At 51.5% G+C, this 27,177-nt stretch overlaps 9 protein-coding genes across 9 annotated transcripts; 4 read left to right on the top strand and 5 right to left on the bottom strand.

Moving 5' to 3' along the window:
• Positions 1–1,084: 1,084 nt before the first annotated feature.
• On the bottom strand, positions 1,085–2,779 carry T310_4639 (Translation initiation factor EF-2 gamma subunit; the record flags this gene model as incomplete). The annotated part of the gene is made up of 3 exons (XM_013472493.1): positions 1,085–1,115; positions 1,179–2,209; positions 2,276–2,779. 3 exons carry the CDS (start codon positions 2,777–2,779, stop codon positions 1,085–1,087), a joined length of 1,566 nt encoding a protein of 521 aa, XP_013327947.1.
• Positions 2,780–3,411: 632 nt separating this feature from the next.
• On the bottom strand, positions 3,412–5,030 carry T310_4638 (60S ribosome biogenesis protein Mak11; the record flags this gene model as incomplete). The annotated part of the gene is made up of 3 exons (XM_013472492.1): positions 3,412–4,020; positions 4,093–4,203; positions 4,293–5,030. The coding sequence occupies 3 exons, from the start codon at positions 5,028–5,030 to the stop codon at positions 3,412–3,414; spliced, it is 1,458 nt and encodes a 485-aa protein (XP_013327946.1).
• A 747-nt stretch (positions 5,031–5,777) lies between these two features.
• On the top strand, positions 5,778–10,454 carry T310_4637 (MYB and HSA domain protein; the record flags this gene model as incomplete). The annotated part of the gene is made up of 5 exons (XM_013472491.1): positions 5,778–5,877; positions 5,973–8,298; positions 8,358–8,986; positions 9,042–9,199; positions 9,264–10,454. The coding sequence occupies 5 exons, from the start codon at positions 5,778–5,780 to the stop codon at positions 10,452–10,454; spliced, it is 4,404 nt and encodes a 1,467-aa protein (XP_013327945.1).
• A 978-nt stretch (positions 10,455–11,432) lies between these two features.
• T310_4636 (G-patch domain protein (Spp2)) lies at positions 11,433–13,106 on the top strand (the record flags this gene model as incomplete). The annotated part of the gene is made up of 1 exon (XM_013472490.1): positions 11,433–13,106. One exon carries the CDS (start codon positions 11,433–11,435, stop codon positions 13,104–13,106), a length of 1,674 nt encoding a protein of 557 aa, XP_013327944.1.
• A 768-nt stretch (positions 13,107–13,874) lies between these two features.
• Positions 13,875–17,034, bottom strand: T310_4635 (Small nucleolar ribonucleoprotein complex subunit; the record flags this gene model as incomplete). The annotated part of the gene is made up of 3 exons (XM_013472489.1): positions 13,875–16,714; positions 16,773–16,800; positions 16,861–17,034. 3 exons carry the CDS (start codon positions 17,032–17,034, stop codon positions 13,875–13,877), a joined length of 3,042 nt encoding a protein of 1,013 aa, XP_013327943.1.
• Positions 17,035–17,573: 539 nt separating this feature from the next.
• Positions 17,574–20,529, top strand: T310_4634 (Uncharacterized protein; the record flags this gene model as incomplete). The annotated part of the gene is made up of 5 exons (XM_013472488.1): positions 17,574–17,609; positions 17,918–18,358; positions 18,497–18,573; positions 18,628–19,474; positions 19,651–20,529. The coding sequence occupies 5 exons, from the start codon at positions 17,574–17,576 to the stop codon at positions 20,527–20,529; spliced, it is 2,280 nt and encodes a 759-aa protein (XP_013327942.1).
• Positions 20,530–20,842: 313 nt separating this feature from the next.
• T310_4633 (Ubiquitin thiolesterase) lies at positions 20,843–23,145 on the bottom strand (the record flags this gene model as incomplete). The annotated part of the gene is made up of 5 exons (XM_013472487.1): positions 20,843–20,860; positions 20,890–20,922; positions 21,073–22,202; positions 22,270–22,969; positions 23,089–23,145. The coding sequence occupies 5 exons, from the start codon at positions 23,143–23,145 to the stop codon at positions 20,843–20,845; spliced, it is 1,938 nt and encodes a 645-aa protein (XP_013327941.1).
• A 446-nt stretch (positions 23,146–23,591) lies between these two features.
• Positions 23,592–24,176, bottom strand: T310_4632 (Proteasome component C11; the record flags this gene model as incomplete). Its single annotated transcript, XM_013472486.1, has 3 exons — positions 23,592–23,669; positions 23,747–23,870; positions 23,971–24,176. The coding sequence occupies 3 exons, from the start codon at positions 24,174–24,176 to the stop codon at positions 23,592–23,594; spliced, it is 408 nt and encodes a 135-aa protein (XP_013327940.1).
• Positions 24,177–24,992: 816 nt separating this feature from the next.
• T310_4631 (uncharacterized protein) lies at positions 24,993–26,969 on the top strand (the record flags this gene model as incomplete). Its single annotated transcript, XM_013472485.1, has 2 exons — positions 24,993–25,367; positions 25,431–26,969. The coding sequence occupies 2 exons, from the start codon at positions 24,993–24,995 to the stop codon at positions 26,967–26,969; spliced, it is 1,914 nt and encodes a 637-aa protein (XP_013327939.1).
• Between the last annotated feature and the right edge of the window lie 208 nt (positions 26,970–27,177).

Genomic DNA, 27,177 nt, shown 5'->3' with positions numbered 1-27,177 from the left:
CGGACGGATGAAGAAGTTCAACTGCCCGGAAAGGAGAACCATTCCAGTCTCGTCGATGTCATCCATTATAGGCTTCAAAAGAAGGGATACGTGGGGTGTGAAACCCCAGCTTGAGAAGGGCGTTTTTTTTTTCGTTTTCTTTCTTTCTGTTATCTGTACTTTTAAAGGCTTGACTGAGAGAACCTATGGATTGGTTGATTGACCCCCTTGTTCTTTCGAACGGTGCAATCTCTCTGAAAGAGAAAGAGCAAATGATACTGAGGGACAAAAGAAAAGAGACTTGGTGAACACAAACACAAACACCAATATATGTGGCATATGTGGGCAATTACTAGCTATGGAAGAAAATAGCCTGTATGTACAATAAACATTGACATTGACATTTGCATTTTCAGAGCAATATGAGCTCATATACTGACGGAGAATATGGGATTGTACTGTACTGCAACTCTTTCAATAACAACATCCTTTACTAAGGGACGGCTTATCAATTCGCTTTAATTCGATTTTTTTGCGCTACTCTACTCTCACCTGTACTGTACTGTACTAAGGACATGAAAAGTTTCAAACTACCTAAGCAAACTTTTTTTGGTTGTCATTGTCATTCGTCGTCATCGCCTCTGGATCCCCGTGGCTTCTCACGTATGTTTCAGACGGGGAAGCAAAATAAACAAGGAAAAAGAAAAACAGAAGAGAGAAAAGGAAAAAGGAAATGTATGCTTCTACGTGCCCATGCAAGTAACAACAACATCAGCAGTAACAAGCAACAAACCCCCCGAACATTTTAAATTATGCCCAGCACAGAGTCAAGCAGAGTCATATGTCAAAATACGGAAGGGGAAAGGAATGCGTGACAGTAACACAATGGCACGACTCATACCAGCCCTGCAATGTCCTTTCTTGCTTTGCTTTTTTACACCTGCAGGGTTGTGTGGACATAACCCTATTCCCGTCCTTGACTCGTCCCGTCTTATCTTGTCTCCTTGGCTTTTCTTCTAGTTTGACGGGGATATCCTGGCCAGACGGGTGCTCTGGGCGAGGAACTCGCAGCGTGACGACGGTCAAGCCATCATTGGTTCGACCTTCAGTCCATGATAGGCTCCAAGGTGTTTCCACTGCAATGACACTTAGCACTAAAAACCCTAAAATCATTCAGATTGTTTAAAAGGGATACTTACGCAACAATCGTCGCCCAACCGATCAAACGCCAGTGCTTCTCGATTCGTCGACTGATAGCAATCTTCTCTCCAATCTCCGTGCAGGCAGGTTGCGTCAGAGCCAGCTTCGCCGCATCCGCCTTGACACCCATGACCTTGGCACCCGTCGCCGTCGATCCGATGTTGACCATCAGCACCTCGTTCTTCGACAGCTTGGCGACCTTGGCCTGCTTGCCGTCGGCCGACTTGACACCCAGCAGACGACGCAGCAAGAAATAGTTAACCTCCAGTTCCGTGTAAATAGCCGGCAGCTTCCCTCGCAATCCCAGGACGAAACCGACCAGACGGTCAGCACGGCACAGCGTAGGATCGACACGAGTTCCGACACCGATCAAACCACCGGGAACAGCGAACTTCAGGTCATTGTGCTCAGCAAAGAGGGAGACAACCCTGGAGAAGATGGGACGGCACTGGATCTTGCCATTCTCATCCTTGGTCACGAGACCGGGCCGAATCTCGATCTCATCGTTCAGCTTCAGCACACCGGTCAGGATCGAACCACCAGCGACACCACCCTTGAGCTCTTCAATTTCAGCACCAGGCTTGTTTACGTCGAAGGATCGAATGACGATCATGTGTGGAGCAGCGGTGAAGTCGCGGACTGGAACGGGAATGTGAGTGACCAGGTATTCGTTGACGGCGTCAATGTTGTACTTCAGCTGCGCGGAGATGGGGATGATGGGAGAGCCATCCGCCACAGTACCACGAATGAACTTCAGGATCGACTGGTAGTGCTGCAGAGCGCCCTCTTCCCGCATCAGGTCGACCTTGTTCTGGAGAATGATGATATGGCTCAGTTTCATGATTTCGATGGCAGCCAAGTGCTCCGACGTCTGTGGCTGCGGGCATGATTCGTTTCCAGCAATCAGCAGGAGTGCTGCATCCATGACGGCAGCACCCGACAACATGGTGCTCATGAGAATGTCGTGTCCGGGGCAGTCGACGAACCTGTCCCAGTTCTGATTAGCATGCTGCTCTTTCTTCGAGGTGGCCTTTTCTTTCTTTGTATAGAGGGGGCACTCACGAGACGTGTCTCAATAGCCGATAGCGTCCCCCACAGCCTTCTCTCTCGCATGGCGGATCAATTTCCTTTCGCTCTTGTAACTCTTGTAGCACGTCGGTCGAGGACACGCGGGGTTGTCGCACTTGTAGATCTTCGCGTTGGCGTAACCCAACTTGATGGTAATGTTTCGCTCCAGTTCGTTCTTGAAGCGGACAGTCTGCACCTCGGAGATGGCCTTGACCACCGTCGACTTTCCGTGAGCGACATGGCCAATGGTTCCGATGTTAATAGTGGCCTGGCGGGCAATAATCTCAGGCGACAGCGGCGTCAAAGTCGAAAAATCGATCGTGTCGGGATCTGGTTGAGGGGGCAGCTCTGGCCGCTTGGGCTGGGGAGGAGGTGGTGCGGATTCCTTCTTCGCCTTGGCAGGCTTTTCTTCTTCCTGCTCAAGGGGTTCCTGTTCCTCGACGTCCTCGTGCTCGTGCTCGTGCCCGTTGGCGTCCATGAGGGGTGAGCCGGGCTGGGACTCTTCATCCGAAAAGTCGCCGTTGGTAGCCATGGTGGAGGAGGACGTTTTCAGCTGCTGCTGTTCTTGACCGGTGGGAGGCAAATGCGCAGAGAACAGGTGTCTCGCCGTGGACGTTGAAAATTGCTCCTCTCAACTGGAGACTGCTGGATGGATATGACAAAATCGTTCTGATTCGGCCGGTGGGGTCCTGATTTGTGCAGTGGAGTTGATTGCGGGCGGGCGGCGAATGAACAAACTCCTTTTCCTGGCAGCAGAGCAGGCAAGAAAAAATCGCTGAATATCGTAGTCACTGTAGTAGAAGAAAAATCTATCTTGGATTTTTTCTTTTTTGTCCTTGGAGTGATAGCTGATGCAACGCTGTTTGCCAGAGAACAAATATGGGTTGGAGAAAATTTTTGTGGGCAGTATGTCATTGCCAATTTGAGTCACGCATCTGAAGAGTCATTACCACCCATGATCTGAAGGATGATTGCTTTCATTATTACACAGCAAAAGGAATTGCCATTGATACGGCTCCTACTAATGACTACTGAATGTGCATCTAATTATTTTGAATATAGCCTCTCCACAATGACTTTTCTCTACACTTTGCCAAAACTCCTAATGACGGGGTATACTAGGAAATACATAATCCACAATGACTGTACGCACAATATACGCAATCACTCCTCGTCACTCTCCTCACTGCTGGACTCGTCATCATCGTCATGATCTTCTTCGCCACTTCCAGATTCGAATTCTGACTCTCCAATTGCAGAAGGATCTTCTGGCTTTTGCATCACGAATGCAACCATGCAGGTAATGCGATTCCCAGTTTCATACGTGCTGAGCAGCTTCCCAACCTGACGTGGCTGGGAGGCACCTATAGCGTCACCGTTTGGCGGCTCAGACTTCGGTTTCTCGAATTCTCCTCTCTTCAAAAGCCATACACGGACGGCACCATCACTGCCGCATGTAACAAGGAGGAAGTGATCCTTCCAGGCTGCTAAGTCGGCGAGACTCAGGATCTCAAAATCCTTGACTCGTCCGGACAGACCGCATGCCTTACCACCCAACTGCGCCCGGATTTGTGCGTCCGGTATGGGTGAATCAGAATCCTCAGAATCCGAGGGCTTCGTCTCTTTGGTGGAGTAGAAGATGATCCTGCCATCTTCTGTGGAGGCAGCAAGCAGTTCATCCGCACCGTCATCCCCCTGGCTGAAATTGAAATATTTTATGCGATGGAGTTTGCTCATCGGAGACGGCAAGAGTTTGCATTTGGGAATCGAATCCTGCAACAATAATTGTTTAGTCTCAAAGAAATTCATCAACCAGATGTTTTCAGGGAGCGAAAGGTCACCTACCACTCCGAATACCACAGCGCCCCATTCAAAGGCAACAGCAAACTCTTCTCCCCGAGAGTCCCAAATGATCTTGCGGCCCTCCCCGGTGCCACGTTTTCCTTCCTTGACGCTCTGCAGGATATCCTTGCTAAAATTCAACACTCCTGCTTTCTTGCCCGTGACTAAGTTCCACAGCCTCATACATTTCTCCCCCGGCTCACACTGAGCATAAGTTTCATGCTAGGGTGAATCGCAAAATCGTTGATGCCTGATGGAGAGCCGCCCGGGGGAGCGGTATCCCCGCTGGGCCGTCCTTGCGCCTTAGGACGGGGGGCTTTGATGCTAGACACAACAGTCCAGTCCCGCGTTCTGGTGACAGAGATTGTGTTGTCCTCAGCTCCTGCCAATAACTTGGAGCGCGTGGGGAAATAGAGGGCAGTGATAGTGGAAGAGTGGTGCAGCAATGAACCCAGCTCGCGGTTTTTGGGGTTCTCCAGAATTTTGCTTCCAGCCAGCGTCGGGACGGACGGGAATCGGTCATTGACTACCGGAGGGGACGCGGAGAGAGTGTAAAGATTGATGCGCTCATCGGTGCCGCCGCTGGCTAGAATCAACTTTTGAGGCTGTGAGGAGTCTGCATTGGTGAGCGGTGACAGCGCGAGAGACCGAATTGCAGATGCATGGGCCTGGAAAAGGAATGTGTCTGCAAAGTGGACGGAAGGAGACGCAGTATCTTCTACATCCTTTTCGTCCGTCGCAGGGGAGGATGTTACGAGACTCGCTGTAAAACCATGCAGGACTCGCTCGTAGGAACCGGTGACAATCTGGACCGTCACCGAAGCGGGATCATTGCTGGACAGTGAAGGATCGGGGGTTGCTGTGGCCTTGACAGCCTTACGAGGTTGTTCACTTGCAGTCTGGCCGTCCGCAGCGGCGTCTTCTCTCTTGCGCTTGACCATGACAACGCAATGAGAGCTCGTGATGAACGTGGTCAGACAATGGCTCTCCTGCAGTGCATATCTGCAACTTTTTTTTTTCTGCTGATAGTCGATGTGCCGACGGTGACCGCCGGATCTAGCAGAAACAGAAAGTCCGAAACCAAAGTCACATGTGGTATGCTCACGTGACATGCCACCGCATCCATTCTTTCGGCCTCAGGCTCCGGGAATTATTCGGTGACTCACCAGTTGGCCAACCTCTTTGCAGGCGCCGTTGCAACAGCCGTTCACTGCCTAAGGCAAACCTGCGCCCGCCTTCCATCCCTTGTTGAAACTTGCTGATTCTTGCCTTTGCCTGGCACTCCCCAAACCACCGCTAACACTTGCCTGTCCTCACATCCCGTCGAATCCAGTAACCGCCCGCCCCCCAGCACAGCCAGGTGAAATCTTCGCGTCTCCCCCTTCGCCATCCAAAAACTCACCCAACCCCACCCTTTTCATCACTTTGGAGCGATTTTTTCGGGCTGAATGATATCGCTCTTTTCATTGCCCTCTTTTTCCACGCGTTAATCGGATGCTGTGTGGTCGAGATAGACTCGATGCTCCGCGACGAGCTGCTCCGGTCTAAGAACGATGAGATCGCGTAAGTAGAAATTTTTTTCGAGCGACTCGTTTGATCTGTCGCATCGAGAAATGCTAATTTCTTGCTTATCGTGAATTTTAGACGTTGTTTGCTGTCGCGAAAGCGAAAACTGAGCGAGCTCTATTATGCGACCGTCGGCTACGCGGGCGCGACCGAAGGCGCTCCTGCGGACTCTAACTACCAGCAAAAAGAACAGGCCTTCCTCGACGCCAACGATCTCTCCAAGTATGTCCCATCTATCCATTTCTCTCCTCTACTATCAAAGTATCATACGTAATATTTTTTGTAAAATTTTAATTGCTAATGGGCTCGATATAGAGGTCGGTATTTTAATGAAGCTACCCTACCACCATTTCCCGACTATGCGACCATCATTGCGCGCCGGCAGGAGCCTCCTCGCGCTCCAGAAACCGCAGAGCCTGCTGCAGAGTCTAGGCTTGAGAAACAAGATGCGATTTCTGCAGCTCCTTCGCCGCAAGTAGAGCTCGGCCCGTCGACGGATGTTCAGAACTCCAAACTTCATGTGGTGGAAACTCGAACTCAAGCTACAGAAAGCCAGACGAGTACGGCGTCTACACAAACGAATATAGAGGAATTCGAGTCTGCCAGCGTTTCTCAGCGTCCTGTACCTGAGAGCGAAGAACCCTCCGCAAAATCGATCTCCACTGTGTCTCCCAGCTCGGCGCATGTATCCCATACTGCTGCACCTGAGACGCCAGTGAGCACCCAAGATCAAGTCGCACCGGAGCCTTCTCTCTCCCCTGGTCAGCCCCGAAGAAGTCCCAAAGACCAGGATTGTGATGCGTTGGGCCGCGCAGGAGCGCCTACGTTGCAGGCGCCTGACGTCTCGGCTGCGCAGAGGAAGCGGGACCAACCACCGTCGCTGGCTCTTGGGGCTGTTGCGCAGCCAGATCAACCTCTGTCGCCAGCGTCGTCCGTTGAACCCTATTCCAACAATACTCCAGCTCCCGCAACGGCTTCTCCGGACACAAGTCCGGGCGAGGTAGAGGATTCGGAGGATCAGATAGTCAAGCCATCGAAGCCTACGTACCAGCCAGAGACTTCTGTTCCAGAGCCACGGCCAACTTTGGTACCGTCCACCCCAGATGAGCAGCTCAAGCTCGAGGAGGCACAGTCGCTCCAACAAAGCCAACAGAGAATCTTGGCTGCAAGCAAAACAATCGGAGATCGCTCCCAGCCTGGGAACAACCCTTTGTCAAATCAAGTGATCAAGGAAGATGTAGTACCATCAGCCCCATTGGCGACACCATCTGTGGACCAGATGGACGTCTCTAAAGACGAGTCGCCCTTGCCATTGGAGAAGACTGTAAATGCTGCCCAGCCCTCCATGGAAACAAGCGCGGCTGGACCGGGTCTCTCTGAGAATGCCCAGACAACTGCAGTGGCGGAAAAATCTATTCAACAGGCTCCTCCAGCGGCTTCAGTGTCGAGTGTCAAGAAACCTTCACCTGTTACGCCAGTACCAACCACACAGCCTCCGCCAGAAAGGATGACAACGAGGGTTTCTTCTGGTGCCATACGCCACAAGTCTGTTTCAGAAATCCTTGGGGAGACCCCTAAGCCCTCGGCTACGCAAGTAGACAAGGCCTCTGCAGCTGCGGCCGTCAACGAGACTCTGCCGTCTGAGAAAGGCTCTCCTGACCCAGCAGCGCGAATCAAGCAGAGGAAAGAGCGGGAAAAGGAGCGCACCAAGCTTTCGACTGTCGTCTTTCCCAAGCAACAGGCAGAAAGAAATGAATCCCTGGATCTGGTGCGGCAAAATGCGGGCGACTTGACGGCTGGGTTGAACGAAGAGCAGGACTATCTGTTCACGCTCTTCCAGAACAAGGCGTATTCGCCCCCTCGTAGTATGCACCTCAGTACCCTTCTTGCATCTGCCCACAAGACCTTGACTACCTCAAATCACCTTCTCGACTACCAAGAGCAAATGGATTGCCGCACCCTGCGACGCATCTATTCGCTTCAGAATGCCAACCGGTGGCCACTACGCCAGATGAAGCGGTCTGTGGAACCCTCACGGCAATGGACCCATTGGGATATTCTTCTGGATCATATGAAATGGATGCGGACAGATTTCCGGGAGGAGCGAAAGTGGAAGATCGCGGCCGCAAAGAGCTGCGCTGATTGGTGTGCCGAGTATGTCAATAGTGATGCAGAACAACGAGCCCAACTTCGCGTTCCTGCACGCATACCTCCGCCGAAACCAAAGGTCGTGGAAACCCAGGAGGCCGATACCGTTCCACCGTCTCAGGAGGACCCATTAGATGAAATGGTCACTGTTTCCCATCCGACACCAGACCTTGTTCCTTCAGCTGAAGAAGACTCCGTCAGCGAAGGGTTTGCCGAAGAGCCCCGGCCTGATCTACGAGATACGATTGCTCCGGCGGCCATCTTCTCACTGGGATCGGACGAGTTTACGTTCTCCATGGACATGACTCCCGCCGCCGAAAAGCTACTTGACGAACTCCCCATCTACACTCCCGTCAAGATATCTCCGGACACGAATACGCCGATGTTCAAATACCAGCCGGACGCGGATTGGAAGACGGAAATCCTCCCTGTTTCAAAATATGCGACTGGTCGCATTCGTTTCCGCGATGATCAGCCCGTCAGGAAACGTAGCAGGTATGACTACGAACAGTACAGGAATGAGTTGGAGACGGAAAAGGTGGATCTTCCCCCAGAGCAGACGAACGTGGCCCTTTTCCGCCCCGAAAACAAGCACATTCGGGATCGCATTCATCCTGGCCACTCTTTCCGCCCCCCACGGAACATCCGATGCCCTCAGTAGGGTTCTTCGAGTCCAGGCAATCCTCACAATGGACAATTGCAGAAGATGACGAACTCCGCCGTCTGGTCAAGGAATACTCCTACAACTGGTCTCTCATATCTAGCTGTCTTTCATCTCCGTCGTTGTTCTCATCAGGAGCCGAACGAAGAACTCCGTGGGAGTGTTTTGAGCGGTGGATCGGGTTGGAGGGGCTCCCGGCTGATATGTCGAAGACTCAATATTTCCGAGCTTATCACCAGAGACTGGAAACGGCCCAGCGCAATGTGCTTGCTCAACAGCAGCAGCAACAACAACAGCAACAGCAGCAGCAGCAGCAACAGCAACCACAGCAGCAACAGCAGCAACAGCAACAGCAACAACAGCAACAGGGCAATAATGCGCAGGCTCAGCAACCTGTTCGGAGAAGGACAACCCAACCGATCCGCGTCGACCGTCGGCGTTCTTCTCGACATCTTGCTCTTCTGGATGCCATGCGTAAATTGGCAAAGAAGCGTGAGACTATGCTACAGAAGCAGCAGCAAGGTAAGAATCTATATGATGCATGTCTCTGCATTTCGCGACACTAACGGTTTGATAGCCACACACCTTGCCTCCCTTCGGAAGGTCAACGAGGCGAATCAGCCGAAGCCTCCGATCTCGTCTCCGGCCGACTTCAGCAAGCTGAAGCATGAACGGGAGGTGAAACTCCAGGAAAGGCAGGAACAGTACCGGCAGCAGATGATTGCACAGCAACGAGTAAGTATTGAAGTTCCGGCTTCAGAGTTGTAAGAATGGACTGCTGATATTATCCCCTCCATAGGCAAATCTAGCTGCTCAACGTGCCGGACAATTGTCGAACCAGCAACCCGTAATGAACGGCGTTCCTGGTCGCACTCCCAACGGGATGCCATCTAATGGCACGCCTCAGGCAATGCCTGGACCTGTGCCGAATGGCATGCCCAATGGGATGCCTCCTGGAGTAGGTGTGAATCAAGGTCGACCTCATCCCATGCAGGGAATGCCGAATGGTGGTCCTGTCAATAGCCCTATGCCGCCTAATGCAATGGCCATGAAGATGATGCCTCAGCCGGGAATGCAACAGCCGATGGGCGCGCGACCTGGGATGCCTATGCAGGCATCTCCTGACAATGCTCGGGTAATTCGAGAGGCTAACAGGCTCCAAGAACAACAACGAATTTTGCAGTCCCGCCAACAGCAGCAACAGCAACAGCAGCAACAGGCTCAACAGGCTCAACAGGCTCAACAGCAGCAGCAACAGCAGCAACAACAGCAGCAGCCGACACAGCAACAGCAGCAATTTCACAACCAGCAGCAGTTCGGCCAGCAGGCATCTCACTCGCCCAATGTCAATGTGTCCGGCGTGAGTAGCAATCCGAACAACCCAGCAATGATTGCTGCAATTCAGGCTGCAGGTGGGATGCCAAGTCCTTCTTTCCACAATGCTGCCGGCCAGGGAGTCTCGTCTGCTTCTCCTCGCATGGGTCAGCCCAACCACCTGTCTAGTGGCGTTGTTCCAACGATTAGCAGCATCCAGAACCAAATCCAACGGAACAATCCAAACATGCCCCCTGAACAGGTCAACAAGCTGGCCACCGAGCGTCTGCACCAGTTCCAGCAACAGCAGCAGCGTATGTCCCAGGTCGCCATGAATGCTGCGGCAGGCAACATTGGTGCTGTGCAGTCTAACTTCCAGATCCCGCATGACGGCAACTTCCAGGCTAACTCACAGCCGGGCATGCCTAACGGGGGACCGGCGATGCAGAACCCTCAAGCGCAAGGCTATTCTCCTATGATGCGTGTTCCTCAGCCCAATCAGCAGAACCGTGTCCCTGTTGGCAATTCCCCCTCTATGAATGGTAACGCGCTGCCGCCGCAACAGAGCCGGAGCGCTACTCCCCAGACACAGCGAAGTAATAGTGTCCAGGCGGGTCCCGTTCCTGGTACCAGCAAAAGTCCCCATCCTCCTCCAGCCCAGATGGCGAGCAACTAAGGCCTCTTCGTTTCAACCTTGAGAGGTTTTGGTGCATTTTCTTGGATGCGACTGTACATATTGTCCTAACTCTTCCTCTGCCTGTTTGACTTTTTTTTCGTGCTGCTCTGTTCCATGACTCATGCTACGTCTGACGTTTTCTATTGCTACCTGTACTCTTCCTAATCTTCTTCTTCCCCTTCTTCCCGCCATTTTCTGTCCTTGTTTTATACTTCTTTCTCGCTATCCTGAATGTGGTGCGGTAGGGGCACATCTGATGTATACCCCACCTTTTTGGGTTGGCGTTGTGGTTCTCGGTCTGGCCTTCCTATTAGACGAAGGAAATGACGTGGGACTTGTGAGTGGTTTTTGTATTAGTAGTATCAAAAAGGCAGTCGACCCTGATCGCGGTATGGGTTCGTGGTTATTTTGCGGTTCATGAATGGAATGGCTTATGGGCCAATACTCCTGATAGTGCCTATCATGAGATCTGTGGCTCCTTTCCCCATAATTTTGAGATGGTATTTCGTAGAATATCAGCATGACTGTGTTGATGGCCATCGTTTTAGTGTTGATCGGAGGCAGTCATCTCACTTCTGGAATCTGTTTGATATCGAGCTCATAATCATCTTGTGTAAAGGTCTTCAAGGACGAAAATTTAAAGCAATCACCATACAAAAGGAACGAACAACTGTTTACTGCAAGTATGTTGCGAATTTCTTGATGTACCCGAGCCGGGCGCCAACTGGCATACTTGAAGTTAACCTAACTTTAATTTTCCTGAAGGTCGCCACTTCCGCAATCCAGCCTGCAACTCTCCGCAAGCTCATGCAGGCAGAGACACGCACGCCCTCTTTTCTTTAAATAAAAGACAGGAAAAGTCCGAACACCCCTCTCTACAAGTGCCACTGGTTTTCATAATCTCAAACCAATGGAATATTAAGTGAGATTCAGCGCTTGTGTCATTTGAGCCTCGAAACACGAGAATCGTTGTTCACCATGTCCTCCCCATTACGGCAAGAAGAAACAGCAGATGGCCAGGACAAACCCAAGCCGTTCTCTGTGTCCTTGTCATCTTCGTCGACGAATGGCGCCAAGAAGACGTCATTTAATCTGCAATCGTCATCATGCTCCTCGAACAGCACGCCCGGGTTACCCCGCCGTCCTCACGACCTTCACGATCATGACGAGTCAGACGAAGATGAACACGCCCCCGAGTTCGAAGCCGTGACAGGATTTGACACCAGCGCTGGCGGCGCCATCCGTGCGGATGGAGGAGCCGCGAACGGCGCGAAGCGGGAGTTGGTGATCAAGGTGGAGAGCAAGAATAACTGGCGGGATCGTCCCGGGGTCAACATCCGCAGGCCGAAAGGCAAGAATCTGCTTCCAAAGGAGGTGCAGGCTCTGCAGCAGGCAGAGCGGGAAGGACAGGCAGTTGGAACCATGGAGACTGAAGGACCGAGTATGACGTATGGACTCGTCTACGCGCAGCCGCGGGCGGCTGGTGCTGATGATGGCGGTGAGAAGCCTATGGAGCAGAATGCTGGCGATGTGAATATGGTGGATGCACATACTGCTGCCGACGACGAACAGACGCAGGACGAAATCGCCCTGCAGGCTCTTATTCGTGACAGCAAGGGAGACGGAGAAGGGAGGAGGTCCAATCTAGTCATCGAGTCCTCGAAAGGAGACGACGATGATGACTATGAGGTACGATATGATGAGACGAGCTCATTTCGTGCAGACGTTGCAACTCGTCCCGATCCTGCCAGCTTGGAGGCCTACGATGCAATCCCGGTTGAGGAATTTGGCGCCGCCCTGCTCCGAGGTATGGGGTGGAAGGAAGGCCAGCCGATCGGGAGGGGAAGATATGGCGACTCTACCAACACTATAAAACCTCGCATTCCTGAAAAACGGCCAGGATTTCTAGGGATAGGTGCCAAAGACCTATCGGGAGGCAAGGGGGCGGAAGCAGAGATTGGTGCATGGGGAAAGGCAGCGATACGCAAGTCCTCGAAGAAGAATGCCAGTGCTGAGGGTGGCGGGAGCACTGATGGAATCTACATGCCTGTCTTAATGAGGAGTAAGAAGACGGGCGAGTACATTACGGAGGATGAGTTCAAGGCACGCCAGAAGGAGGCCAAGAACCGACAAGAGGAGGAATGGAGGGAGCGCCGGGATCGAAACTTAGAGAAGAGTAGACGTGACCGTGATCGTGACCGTGATCGTGACCGTGATCGCGATCGCGATCGCAGGCGCGATTACTACGATGATAGCGAGGAGGATAGGGATCGCCGTGAAAGACGACGAAATGAGTCCTCTCGACGAGACAGGAGTCGTTCATCAGGAGATCGGGATCGACGGAGCCGTCGATACGAAGATGACGATGGAAGCGGACGGGATGATCGCTACTATCGCGACCGTGAACGTGAGAAAGACAGAGACAGGGATAGGGATAGAGATAGGGATCGAGACCGAGATCGAGATAGGGACAGGAAGTACAGGGATAGTCATCGTTCTCGAGATGACGACCGATACGGTTCCCGGCATTCTTCCTCGACACCCTCAAGACGGGACTGGGATCGGGATCGTGACCGTGATCGCGACCGCAGAGACCGCGACCGAGATCGAGATCGAGACCGCGACTCATATCGGAGGAGAGACGATCGATAATTGCCTGAAATCGATCGTTCAGCAATCTTTGGGAGTTGCAAGCCAGTTCCATGTTAGTGTAGTCTATGTTTTCTTTTTATGGGTCATTTATAGAGATACATCCATGAGAATGATCAGGTACCAGATTAAGATACCCAAAAAAAGGTCTCAATAGAGTTGATTTAAGTAAGCGAGTCGGTTACAAGATGATAAGCTATCGGTTTCGTGATGCTTTTCAGCTTATTGCAGGAAATCCGAGAAAGTGCCCTAGAACCCATGCGACCTATCAACGAACATTACCAATATTTCAAGAAGTGGGAAAACGATTAAGTGCGTGGTGAATATACCTCGCACCATGCGTAGATATAGTACCCACTGTACGTGTATACAGCCTGGCAGGTCTACCTAACCTGGTAAGGGACTTCATATTAGAAATCACCATCTGCCGTAAACTATTGTAGCCATCAATCTATGCTCTGAGCCATACGTACGGAGTAATGTCTTTTGACGTCGCGAAGGGCTCACACAGTAGAGAATGAAGGCCACAAGGTTTCCAACCATGGAACTTGTTCCAGGCTGTTGAATCGCAGAAGAGGAAAGCATGGATAGACTCGCGAATTGTGGTCATGTACTGTACATACAGTCTTTGCATGCCATATACAATTACTGTATTGGAGATAATACTCCAAAAAAAGTAGGTATCTAGATGCATATAATTATACATACACAAAAATCGTTTCATATCCGGTCCTTAACTCTTTTTTTTTACCCTTCCCCTTTGCTCTCTACTTACGCCTCTAACATTATAATATCCTTTTCGTGATCTGGTATGGACTTCTCTTCTACTCCATTTGCATTGAGGTCGCCATTGGACTGGTTGTTGAATCCGGGAAGAAAAGATGACGACGATGATGAGGCGCCTAGCCCCATACCACCGTCCATCTCGTCGAGAATCCACTCGATCACGTAGCTCTCATCGAAGAGCTCTTCGATCCGTCGGTAGTGTCGGTCCGTGTACGCCGCCAGCGCGTTCAGGATCTCTTTCATACCCATGTTGTCGGCCCCCTTCTTGCCACGTCTTCTCAAGATTGAAGCTGGAGGAGAGGTGGCGAGCTCGAGGAACACCGAGGCCGGGTACGACCGGAACAGAGCGTACAGAATACGTTGCGCAACCTTAGCCGTGCGCGCGTTGGTGTTCCAGTCTCGCACGCGAAGAAGCAACAGATACAGATTTTCTCGGTCGAGGGACTGCAGGACTGAGTCGACAGCAGGGCTTCCAGTCAAGCTGCTGCTATTCTTTCTCTCCGTGTCATCATCGTCACCATTGTCAGAGGCGGTTTTCTCATCTGCCTCTTCAATAGCAGCTGTGAAGAGAGAGAGGAGGCGGCCCGGGTGGTTGAGCTGCAGGGCAAGGGTAATGGCTTCACGGTATGCTCCAGCACGGATATAGTTTTGTAATTGCTGGTCTTGTTCGATCCGAGCAGAGTTTGCCGTAACGGCGGCGGAAAGTGTGGCCGAAGTAGTATCCTTCCAAAATGTCACGGTGGCGTCTGCTGCACCCGAGACGAGGGCATAAGGAGAGTCACTAGGATTGGTGCTTTGAGAAGATGAGGTGTTCGCAGCAGAGTGTGAAGACTTGATATCCGCTCGGGATCCGGACGGAGTCGGGCAAGCCAAGGCCCAGACGCGGTCAGTATGATTGTCCAGCGTAGTCTCGAGCTCGCCTGTGTAAGGTGACCATATCTTGACGAGCCCGTCAGCTGCCGCAGAGGCGACAAGAGGACGGACCGCAGCAGCATGTCGGGCTGTAATTTCATCCTTCCCTTCCTTGTCACCGCCAGTAGATAGCTGCGGAGGTGGAAGCCATATAACTTTGAGGACACTGTTGGTGTGGCCTTCGAAGGTAAGGAGACAGCTGTAGTCGGACAAACTCCAGATTTTCACCGTCTTGTCGCCCGAACCAGTCGCCACTACGCCCCGGCTCGTGCTGGTGCCCGCATTCGAGCTGATAATGGGTGTGTCTCGAGGAGCAAACCGGACAGACCACACGCCCCTTTTATGGCCCCGTAGGATGCCTATAACTGACCCATCTTCAGCTGACCAAATCTTAACAGTCCGGTCCTGGGAGGCAGAAGCAAACAGCGCAGACGTGTGATTGACGTCAAGAGAGTTAATGTCCTTATCGTGGGCCTTCCGAGTATATACTGCCTTGGGCGTATGTGGTGTAAAGGACTGAAGGTTCTTGATTTTGCCTGTGTCCCAACGCTTGATGGTCCGGTCCTGCGAGCCCGTGAGCAGAAATGCAGGGGGGTGATTCAACGGATCAGTATAAGCAGCAGAGCTCGATGGTGGAGGTGTTCGCGGCAGAGCAATTGCACCAAGGGATTCTGCATGGCCCGTAAAAACAGCAACACAAGTGTACGAGGATGATTGGGGATCTAGTCGCCAGAGGCGCGCAGTATTATCCTTTGCGCCTGTTGCGAGCCAATAGCCAGACCAGTCGACATCGAGGCAGATAATGATGTCTTCGTGGCCCTCGAGATGCGTGACGTCCGCGCCGAAATACCCATCACGTCCAGCCGCATCGCCTTGCGAGTGCGCGGATGTTCCCATAGAGACGACTCGGATACTCTCTGTGTTGTTCGCCATGGCCAACAGCGACCGATCAGGTCCCACGTAGGCCAGGTCAATAACCTCGTCATCATTTCCTGAGATGCGGCGAATAACTGGTAGTGGCGCTACAGCAGACCCAGGCTTGTAGTTTGCCAGAGGTTCTACCGAGTGCAGCCGGAGCGTCTGGTCGGCATGAACGGTCATCACAAAGGGCAAACCCGGTGTGTATTGAGTTGCAATAATGGCGTCAAGCTCTGAGCCTGCTTCCTGCTCCTCGGTCACCTCGCCTCCTCTGTTTCCATCCCAGATGCGCAGTTTGCCATTCTCACCACCTGTGAAGCAAAGAGCACTATCGGCGATGAATCCGGCCGCTTCAACACACTCCAGGACCGGAATAATCCGACGAATTTTCCACGTCCGTACGTCCCATAGAATTATGGTCTTGTCTCGACTTGCGGAGAGCAGCGCATTCTCTGCGGTCGAATAGGAAAGGCTTCGGACAACAGAAACATGAGATTCCAGTGCAGTGATAGACTTTCTCTTGTGAAGATCCCACACACGCACTTTGCCCTCCTCATCCCCGGATGCCAGTCGGAATCCAGCCGTCGAGGCAGACGATTGTGTAGGATCAAAATCCTCCATCTCCGTGTCTTCCCGCTTCCCACCTTTCCGTCGCGATTTCTTCTTCTGGTCGGCAGTCTCAGTGGTCTCATGGCTCGGCGCAGATACCTCAAAGAAACATAGTGCTGAAATGACACCTCCATGGCCGTGGAATGTGTGCGTAATGTAGCCTCCTCGGATGTCCCACACTTTGATAGACCCGTCTGCACCTCCTGTGGCCAGCAGTGTACTGGTCGAGTCTATCGCTGTGGTGACGACAGGAGATGTGTGTGGTTTCAGAGTCCTCAGAAGCTGCGCCTCAATTGTTCCTGTTTCTTCATCGAAGGGTGTCAAGGAATAAATGCGCATCGACATGGATCGCGAGCAGACAATCACGTGCGAGGCCGACGGGGTTACTGCAATAAATTTAGTCAGTTCTCTGCGGCGTCCACGCGAAGCACATAAATTACATACTCGCCAGGCTTGTCACCAGTTCTCCATCCTATTGGAAGTGAATTAGCAGGAAGCGAAAACAGTGCACTATGAAATGAGCTGAACCTACTCCTTCCAGACTGGCCAGCTGGTCGCCCGTCTTCAGGTCGAGAATGAGCGCATCTTCACCCACGCTGGTTGCCAGTAGACGGCCACTGGCATCGAGAGATGTGCTGCCTCCGGTGTAGATGGGGCGTAGTGTGCGCGACGCCTCGAAGGTTGTCTTAACGCTGACTTTCGACATTTTGAGGCGCGGAAGCCTTATTTGTTCCAATCAAGATTTCAGTTGCAAATTACGGGGTCATGATCCAGAGTTTAAACGAGAATGATGCAGAAGAGAATCACTAATTGAGTCCCAATAAGGGCAAAGACTCGGACTCTTTCCCTTCTCTTCTGTTATGTGTCTGCCACCATCGGACTTATCTCTGGTCTGACGATAATAATTCTGCGGCGGGCAACTTTTTTTCGATGGTGTTTGACGTCTTTGCTCGTTTTGTTTGATTTGTCTTATTTGCAGGGCGGCGGGACAATAAGCGGTGGCCCGTGCATCCTCATCTTGCCCAAAATGGAATGCGCGATGTCGCCGGGCATTGACGTTAGACCGATCTCCATCGTCCACCTGTTTCCATTTATCTTATCTTGCATCATCTCCTGCACCATTAAAGTATCATCTGCTGGTTAGACTGCTCGTTCATTGCGACGTCCTTCCTTGACGTTCGCGTCGTTCTTTGATGGAACTGGCATATAAGGGATGACTTCGCGACTGCTCTTTTATTGCCAACGATGGGGCGGCAAGCTTATATGAACCGGCTCGCTCTGGTATGCTCCATCCTTTCCTCTCATATTTGATCTCGACTTCTTATTACGTGAATTCATTCAAATATTTTCTGGAATTTTCCTGCAAATCTCGTTCAGTCGTTCATTGAGGGCTCCCTTGCGAATTGAAGACAATTTTCTCTGCGGCCCTATAGCTGCGCATTTTGTCTTTGATGAGTCACCTTGATGTTGTGTTGTTGCTTTTCTGGATGATGCTGATCATCATACCCATGATTTGCGATTTTCCGTTTTCCAATCTTCATTCACCCTGTGCATGATTGATTCTCCTTCAGAGACTAACGTTTTCTCAGGGCCGATCACCATATGAGCCACCTGATCTATCTAGCACGCATCCGCCGGGGACATTGCAAGGGCGGGCATCTGCTGTCAACGCAGATGGGTATATACAACAGTATGATGAACGAGGCCATCCCATCAACCCCGCTTCGAAATCCTTTGGTCGGGAGCTCCGACGGGCAAAGAACGACGTCCTGTCTACGATGGGCATCGTAGTCAGCGGCGAGGACGGCAAACTAGGAATCTCCAAGGAGCGACAGAAAGTTAACCTTCTCACTGCTGAAAATGACTATGGCCTGGTCATGGCCACATTTGATCAGGCTTTAAACTTCTTGGGCTCATGGTGGACCCTATCCTTGGGCGGTCGCATCCAGGTCAGCTCAACCCTGGTAGTAATCTCGGACAGTAGGCTAATTTTGAACCAGACTTTCAAAAGCTATACCCATGTACCGTTGGTGCGTCTCATCAGATTCGAGCGACAGGCAGTCGGATTGATGGGGTTCTATTTTGCGGGCATCCCAGCCTGGGCGTCTGCATTCTCCCTGTCAATCTGTAGGAATCATCTGCTGGAACCCCTGATGGTATTTCTGCAGAACCAGTTCCTGTACTTGTCGGACAACGACACTTACAATCGCCTTGTACGGCGCACCTTTCGGGTTCTCAACACTGCGTAAGCTCTCCTTAATGAATTTCCGTAAATTTATTGGCTGACCACATCACACAGAACACGAGCTATGCTATTTCTTTTGTTTGAACAGACCTACATGTTTTCTATCCTTCAGGCCCTTCACTTGATCTCTCCTTCTTCCGTCCCTGGACTGCGGTTCTTCCTCCCATTTAGTGAATCGTCTCTCATTCAGCTCCCTTCGCTTCCTCTAGACTTTTCTCCTCGTTCACTGGGTGAATTCGTTTTGAACCTTGCGATGGCTCCATTTTCCTTGGTTTATCTGTATGTCTGCCTTAGGCCGATAATCGAAGCCCGAATTTACCGTATTTTTCGAAGACGGCTACCAAAACCGGATCGACCTGATGAGCTTTCAATTCGGGTGGCCGCCGAGAATGATCTAATCGAGTGGACTGTACCAACGCTGGGGCGACGGTCGGAAGAAGAGGTTCGCCGCAGCAATTTCACTATGCTTGAGGAAATCAGATACGAGCTCCTGACGTTGAGAAATTGGGTGTTCTCTTGGTTTGGTTGGAAGAAGGCGACACCTTTGAATGGCGAAACGATCAATCCTTCTCGTGAGGAGAGAATCGAATCTCTTCGTCGCCGTATTGAGCAGCTGCAACATGAGTTGGGTAATACAACATCCCGTATATCCCCCTCACATACGAGACAACAACGGTCATTGTCCTTGGGCGCTCGAGGTGAACAGCTTCTCGACACCAGGGATCAAGAGCTGCGCTCGCGCTCTCCTGGTCGGACTGTATCTACACCAACGCCGGAACCAGAATCCCTCTTCAACATGGACCAGGTTCTGTCTAATGAACGTTTGACCCATTCACCTGCCGAGATCAGTCCCAATACATTGGATGGAGTACCTCCACCAGGGCGAACAGGAATCGATGGGGTATCGAGATCCGCCGCCTCGGCTTCAGATCATCCCAGACTAGTCGATCAAGATCCTCCAGATGACATTCCCCGCCATCGTCGAGACTCGCGATCGAACACTCTTTTTCTCGTCCATCCTCTCCCGAGTCCTCTCCGCCTACCTCCCCTCGTGTGCGTGCCTCTTTGGTCCATCAGAACTCGGAGGTGATCACCATGCAGCTCGAACTTCTGACAACTCACAATCCCAATCGGGACCGAAACATGGGTGCTGCTAGTGACAACGGTCGCCCAGGCCAAAATGACCGACTTTCTTCGTTCAATCGATCGGCTTCTGAGCTCCTAGATGCGATTCTGTCTAATGCGGGTCAAAGCGTTCCTGGTGCTACCCGCTCAGAGAGTGCAGCTAACAATGACGGTCTCTCAGGCCAGGCTGCGGGAGCTTCAACCGCTGCTTCAGGCATGACGGAACCTGCAAATCTGGATATGGCTGAGCAACAGGCACCGGGGGATGTGAGCAATGATAATACCGTGGTTCCTGTAGTTCCGGAAAATGCAACGGTCCTTCCTGATGGAGTAGAGGAGCCGACCCAGAGCCCAGATAACAACAATCCGGGTTCAGATTCCGAATCTGAATTTTCTGCGGACGCAGATTCTCGCCCATTGACGTCGCGTGCGCAAAGTCGACGACGCCAAAGCACAGTGCCTACACGCCCTACTCACCGAGTCACAATCCTCTCCTCGCATCTGGTCGACTCTCTTGCCTCTCACCTTGCATCACTCGTCACCAGTGTACTTTTCATCCCCCTTGAGTCGCTCTATCTCCGTTCCCTCGCCGTTTCTTACCTGTCGTCGCCCGCGTCTGCAAGCATCGCCAATCGTGCATCGTTGCTATCAGACATTCGAAGTCCCGGCGCTTGGGCTGGTGGTGGAGGAAGGCAGGATGTCCTGGCATATATGGGAAAACTAGCTCTTGTGACAGGGATGCAAGCCGCTGTGAGCATGGGTATTTTGCGAGTGGGAGCGGTGGCTGCTATTGGTTTGGGGAAGAGGGTATTTGGATGGGGTAACTTGTAGACTGACTCTTCTTTTTCAATCCCTTTGTTATATCTGACTTGATCTTGATCTCGAGGAGAGTTACTGCAGTGCGCTCTCCTTAAAATATAGGTGATATGAGTAGTACAGTACATAATAATGAAATTGATACCCTCCTCACCTGTGGATTTCCATAGCAAATTGATAGAACGATAAATAAATAAAACCAGCTATAATATAACACAATTGACATAACAAGACAAGAAGACGGAAATAATTTTTGATATATTTACAATATATACATTATCCATTATTTTTTTGTCCGTCGTATCACAATCACACTACTCCCATCCATTCATGCCGAGCCGAGTATCTGTATCCCATTATACTGTGAGGTCTTACAAGAATTGTTGCGGAATCCTTTCTCTCCTCACCCTTTTTTTATATATATTCTTATTCCATCATTCTGTTTTTTAAGCGCAAAAAAATACATCAATTACTTTAAATTCCCCTCAATAGGGGCTTTCATTTTGCAGGTGCTTTGCCACTCTTCTTCGAAGCAGGCGTCTTTCTCCGCTCCCATACCATCAAATAAGACTCTCTCGTGAAGAGAGTTTCGCTCTCTGTTGGTTGGACATACAGATCTTGAATCTGGAGCCATTCGGGCCCGCGCTGCGGCTGTTCATCTGGGCGGTGCGGTTGCTGCTGCCGTCGCGCATTCTCCGCGGCCATGGCTTTGTCGTTAAGTTGAACGAGCCATGAAACCTTCTCGCTGGCGGCACCTGCACCCGTCGCGGCAGAAGTTGTCGCCGTGGCCCCGGCGGCCGAAACGCCTTTATCCGCTGCGGTTTCCTCACCAGTACCCGGCGTGGGAGCTGACGCGTCCAAAATGATATTGGCGACGAGATCGTATATGATAGGCTCTCCTGGGGGCCAGTATTCGGGGTTGGGTTCGACATAAGGAGACATATCAAGAGCGCGGGGCGAGGGGAATGTGACGATGGTCGGGTTCCGCTCAGCGACAAACTTGTTCCTACTGAAACGCTTGATGTGGAAAAGTAGGTAAGGGGGGAGAGGATGTAAGAGTCGGTGGCGGACTCGGTGTGAACGTTTCTCAGATGCCGTGATGCCGTTATATTTGTTCAACAGGGTGGTTAGTGGGACCTGAGGAATGATGGATTCTCTATTCGCCGATTGAAACAGAGGTGTAGGAGGCAGATCGAGGGTTAAAATGAGGAACGGCATGATCTGCGTCTCGGTCTGGCTGGATTCAGTAAACACCAGACGGGCATTGGTGGTGTCAGAATGCGCGGTGATTTCTTGACTCTCGATTCGGAGATGCCCCTGGAAGGCATGCTGGATGACACTTGTGGGCGTCGAGGACGGCTTTTTGGAGCCACCCAGACTGAGATGGAGATGATTGAGGAACCAGGAGAGGAACTCGACCGGATCTGATTGTTGGGTGAGGGTGAAGCGCTTCGAAGAGCGAAGAGCGATCTCTTGGAGCAGTTCATGGGGTGACACATGGGATTTGAACGCTTTTGGATTCCATAATTTGCGGACCAGCGTACTAAACCGCAGCGATAGCTGAGGTGTTCCTGGCACAGGAAAATGGTGGAGTAAGAAGAAATTGCGGATAGGAGTGACATGAGCAAGGACTTGGACTACGACGTTCAGATAGTCGTTCGCTTTGATATTGTTCATACCAACGTAACCTGGAAGTGGAATTCATTAGCCCATTGCTCGAATAAAGCGCCATAGTAATAGAGAACAGAAACTTACCTGGTCTGTACCGCTTCCCCGAGAGATCGACAGCATCAGGAACCTCCTTGTCCAGCTTCGCGACCTCTTCTTTTGTGTAGGTCGGATCAACCACGTACTTGATATCGTCCAAGCTCTTGCTCTTAACTTCATATCCTTCTGGAAGGACATAAACCTTCTTCGTCTCCATATTCACAAAGACATGGTGTCCAACCTCGAGCGCATGAAAATAGGCATATGATTTGGGACCCCGCCCCTGGTAGTATTTCCCACATACCAAACATGCGTAGACGTTAATATTCGACAGAGAGACGGAACACAGCTTCTCAAAGTCAAAGTCTAGAACCGCGCGATTAATAGTGTCGAGATACAGGTCGCTGTAGCCTTCCTCCGGCTGAGTCTGGCGTTGCGGGCGCGCGGGTAGGGTCTCGTCGATATCTGGAGACTCAGGTCGCTCTTGCTCCGCTTCCTGCAGGGCGGTTTCTTCTTGATCAGCTGCCGCAAGAATGTCCTTTCTATCGCTTTCATCTTGCTCCCATTCTCGGCCGTTGAGATGGGGGGAAGTATCTCCATTGGGAGGAGCCCGATCCTCTGTTGCCTCCGCGACACGCGCCTTTTTGGAAACAGGAGAGCCCGCGGCGATGTCTTCCTCCAGCGATAGGTCCGCTTGGCGTTTTGACATCTTGTCTCGTCGCCAAAAAGTGTTGGATACTGAGGGTTCCTGTTGTCAATTCAATAGCAAGCTTGCAAGACAATGATCTCTCTCGTCGGAAGCTCGCCGCAGGATGGAGGTTTTGGCGCGCTGATGCAAACATGGCAAACTCGATCAAACAGTCTGACCTCATCGTGTAATTTACGAACGTAACCACTTGAGAGCTCACATTTGCTAGTGTACATGGCTTTTACTTTTGTCCAGTTGGGGGGGAAAAAGAAGATTGTTAAATAGGATAGATTTATTCTGAATTTCCATGCTCCTCATTTTGTTGCTAAATGTGTGAGAACAGATTAAACAATACGTGTGTACTCCGCAATCAATGACAGCCTGACAGATTATTCATTATCTGTATTTTTGGTCCAACAGATATATGTCGCTTTATTCGATGTCATCTCGTTCAGCATTTTGCAATTCCATGAAAGAAACATCGGACGTTCCGATTTCGATTGCAAGGTCATTACACCAGTATAATTCAATTATGGATCATCGCATTCCCATCCAACATAAGGCCCGTGTCGATGGAGCAGGACATGAAAATAGAAAGCAGATGCCTGTCATCATTCTTTTTCTAAAAGAAAGTCCCATAAATGCTATGATACAACGCCCTCCCAGGCAAGACCAAAGACCATTACGCACTCGTGACCTGCTTGCTATTATCAAAATCGACGTCTCGAATACCATCCTTCGTGACGACTTTGACAGACACCTAAGGAATCATGGTCAGTCACTACTGGGGATGTCTCCTTTGGATGGCTAGTTAAAGATCATATGGGGCGGACGTACTCCTTTGAAGTCAATTGGGAATCTTCGTTTCAATTCGTCCGTGCACAACTCTAGAAGCTTCAGGCCTTGGTCTAACTCAATATTCGGGTGATGGTGTTTGTCTAATATCGACAGACAGTAGTACCTAGAGGCAGATAATTAATCAGTATTACCCACAGCCGCAGACATTAGGTGACCAGGCGCGACGACGACTATTAGATGGAGGACGACAGGACTAGACATACTGAGCGTATCCGTGAGCGGCATAGGGCACCTGGGCCAGGGATGCCAGGTAATCAATCCACTGCAAGCTGGGCTGATGCGTGATAGGATCGACACCCCCTAACAGCAGGTTGACGGTATACGGACTTCGGGATCGCAGGCTTCGGGCGAGCTCTCCTCGAACGAAGCTTCCCACCGCCGCGGGGCTGAGTTCTGTGTCATTGCGCATGGTGTATAGCTGGACATTAGCTTGGATGTATTCGGCGAATTGGACTAGATAGAAAGTCTGTTAATATCCGCGTTTCAAGCTTTCTCGTTCGGGAGCTCGCTCGAGCTGCAGGTCAGGCAGCGTTTACCAGTATCTCCAGCCTCGCCAGAGAAGGCCATGAGGGTGTGTTCATTCAACTTCCGCGTCTTATCATCTGTGGCCTTGAGGATTGTGGCTCCTCTCATGGCGGCCTGGGAGGCCGCGATAATGACGAAGTCCTTGCCCGTGATACCAAGTAGAACCTCCCTGGGATGAGTTGGTCAGCATCTCTAGATTGGCGACTATAGCTCTCTGACTGAAAGGAGAATACTTGCATGATTGTAGGAGGATGAAACTAGCGACTTTTGGTGCGGATAAGACTCTAATTAAAGGGAGAGAGGTGTTGGGCAAGAAGCAATAAGCAGGCTGGCGGGCTGATATCCGCAGTGACGGACAGTTGCAGCGGAAGCCACGCGTGAGCTTGACGCCTGGCGGGCAGCGGGAGAGCGAGCAAACTGTGCAAACAGAGCGGCCGCCCTTGCGAGAGCTCCTGCTGAGTCAGCATTTAGGCGTTTCTGTTTCGCCGACCTCCCAGAACTGCGAGCCGCCGTGCCAAGATTTCGCGGCACGGGCCAGCTGCACCAAAAAAAAAGTGCAGCAAAAGCAGAGGAATTGCAAGCAAGGAAAACAACGGTCAAAACACTTCCAGTCCAGGGAACAGCTTTCCACCATTCCCGCACCAAAACCAGTGGTGGGATGCTCCTGTGATATCTCAACGTCAGACTCGCAGGTGCCGGGATGTCGTCGTCGTTTTTTACCATACCCGCTTCCCAGCGCAAGCGGAAGAGGGAAGACCGTGCCGCCGCGCCTGCGTCGAAGAAGCGCGGAGTTGCAGTAAACGGAGATGACGAAGAAACGTCAACGCGCAGAAGACAGGAGCGGGATGAGTCAATCTCTGGTAGCGAATCTGACGTTGATGAAGACATTTCAGAGTCAGCAGTCTCCGAGGACGAGAGCATCTCCGACTCGGACGAGGGCGAGACCGCCGCGGAGCGGAGATTGAAACTAGCGGAGAGATATCTGGAAAATATCCGTGAAGAGGTAGACGAGGCGGGATTTGATGCGGCAGATCTTGACCGTGATATCATCGCAGAAAGGTTGAAAGAGGATGTGGTATGTTGATATTTCCCGCGTGTGTCATGGCCCTCAGAGTGTCGACGCTCACAATTCTCCCAGGATGAGGCCAAAGGCCGCGTATTCCGCCAGATTGCCTCCAAATTGGATTTTGCAGGAGCATCCCACACATTCTTCCGTGCAGATACCCTGTCTACTACGTCCATTGCAGTCCATCCACCTTATGTCTACACGGTCTCTAAAGATAGAACTCTCGTCAAATGGGAGCTGGCAAATCCAAGTCTTCCAGAGCAAACTGTCACGAATGGCGTAAACGGCACTTCTAAACACCCACGTCCAGTGAGGAAGAAGCCAAAGAATCTTAAGTTCGTCAAGGGTTTGCAGAAGGTTCCGGGAAGTCGCGAGCGACAAGGGCATACGGGCAATATCCTGACGGTCGCCGTTTCACCATCTGGGAAATACGTTGCCACTGGAGGAGAAGATCGGAAACTAATTATCTGGGATGCGGAGACCCTGACTCCCATGAAAACGTTTACCCAGCACCGAGCTGCTGTCAGTGGGCTCTCCTTCACCAGGCACATCTCCGCAAACAGCTCTGGGGAGCAACTCTTCTCTGGATCCTTCGATCGCACCATCAAGACGTGGTCCTTGAGCGGGGGAGGCCATGCATATGTGGAGACACTCTTCGGGCATCAGGACAATGTTACATCGGTCGCCTCGATGATGACCGACCAGTGTGTCAGCGTGGGCGCGAGAGACCGAACGGCACGACTATGGAAGGTGGTTGACGAAACGCAGCTCGTCTTCCGTGGCGAGTCTTCCAAGAAGGAAGAGTACCAGACCAACAACCTGGATTGCGTAGCTACGATCCCACCCACTCACTTTGTGACGGGCTCGGATTCTGGAGCTCTGTCCCTATGGTCCATCCATAAGAAGAAACCGCTTTATACGATTCCACTTGCTCATGGTTTGGATCCCTTACCACCACCGGAGGAGCTGTCGTCGGAAATGGATCCGAAGACTGCGGCTCACAACTCCCGTTTTGTCCGCCGCATGCCACGCTGGATCACGGCTCTGACGACAGTGCCGGGCACCGACATCGTTCTCAGTGGGAGCTGGGACGGCTGGATCCGCGCCTGGAGAGTGTCAGAGGATAAGAAGATGATCTATCCGCTTGGGCCTGTTGGTGGGGGTTCTGCTGCCTCGCACCCGACGCCGTCGACGCCGTCCTTGCAGCTCAAGCAGACGCTGACCTTTGACGGGCTCGGCGGATCTGACGCTATGGCTGTTGACCACCCAGAGGACCTGACGGCAGCGAATGGGACCAAGAAGGAGCCTGAACCGCTGCTGAAGGGTGTAGTGAATGACATTGCAGCCTTCGAGCGCCGCCCAGAGACATCGAAGCCGGGTCAACTGGGTTCGAAATCAAAAGACAAAAAGGCTGAGCCCCGGGGATTATGTATTGTGGCCGCTCTGGGCAAAGAGCACCGGCTCGGACGGTGGAAATGCTTCAGAAACAACTACTATGACGGACCAACCTCTCAGGGACGCAATGGTGCTGTAGTATTCGAAGTCTCTTTCTCAATTTGTGCTGATGCAGCAGCGGATGATGACACAGCCGCCGCGCCGAATGGTGTATAAAAAAAAGCATTCTTTCAACTTACCTGTTTTCGCACCACTAAAAAAATAATAGTACCATACAAACAAACACCAAGAAAAAAAGGGGGCATTGTATTCAAATAGATAAACTGGGAAATGACCTATGTATGTACATTTGGTATGTTTTTTCTTGTGCATTCATTGTATGTATGTACATTCTGCATGTCGAGTGAGAAACTGGATGTCTGGG

Source organism: Rasamsonia emersonii, assembly GCF_000968595.1.
Source record: "Rasamsonia emersonii CBS 393.64 chromosome Unknown ctg1118621760149, whole genome shotgun sequence".
Classification (NCBI taxonomy): Eukaryota; Fungi; Ascomycota; class Eurotiomycetes; order Eurotiales; family Trichocomaceae; genus Rasamsonia; species Rasamsonia emersonii.
Note: the sequence above shows the minus strand (reverse complement) of the source record. Positions and strands in the feature narration are given on the sequence as shown.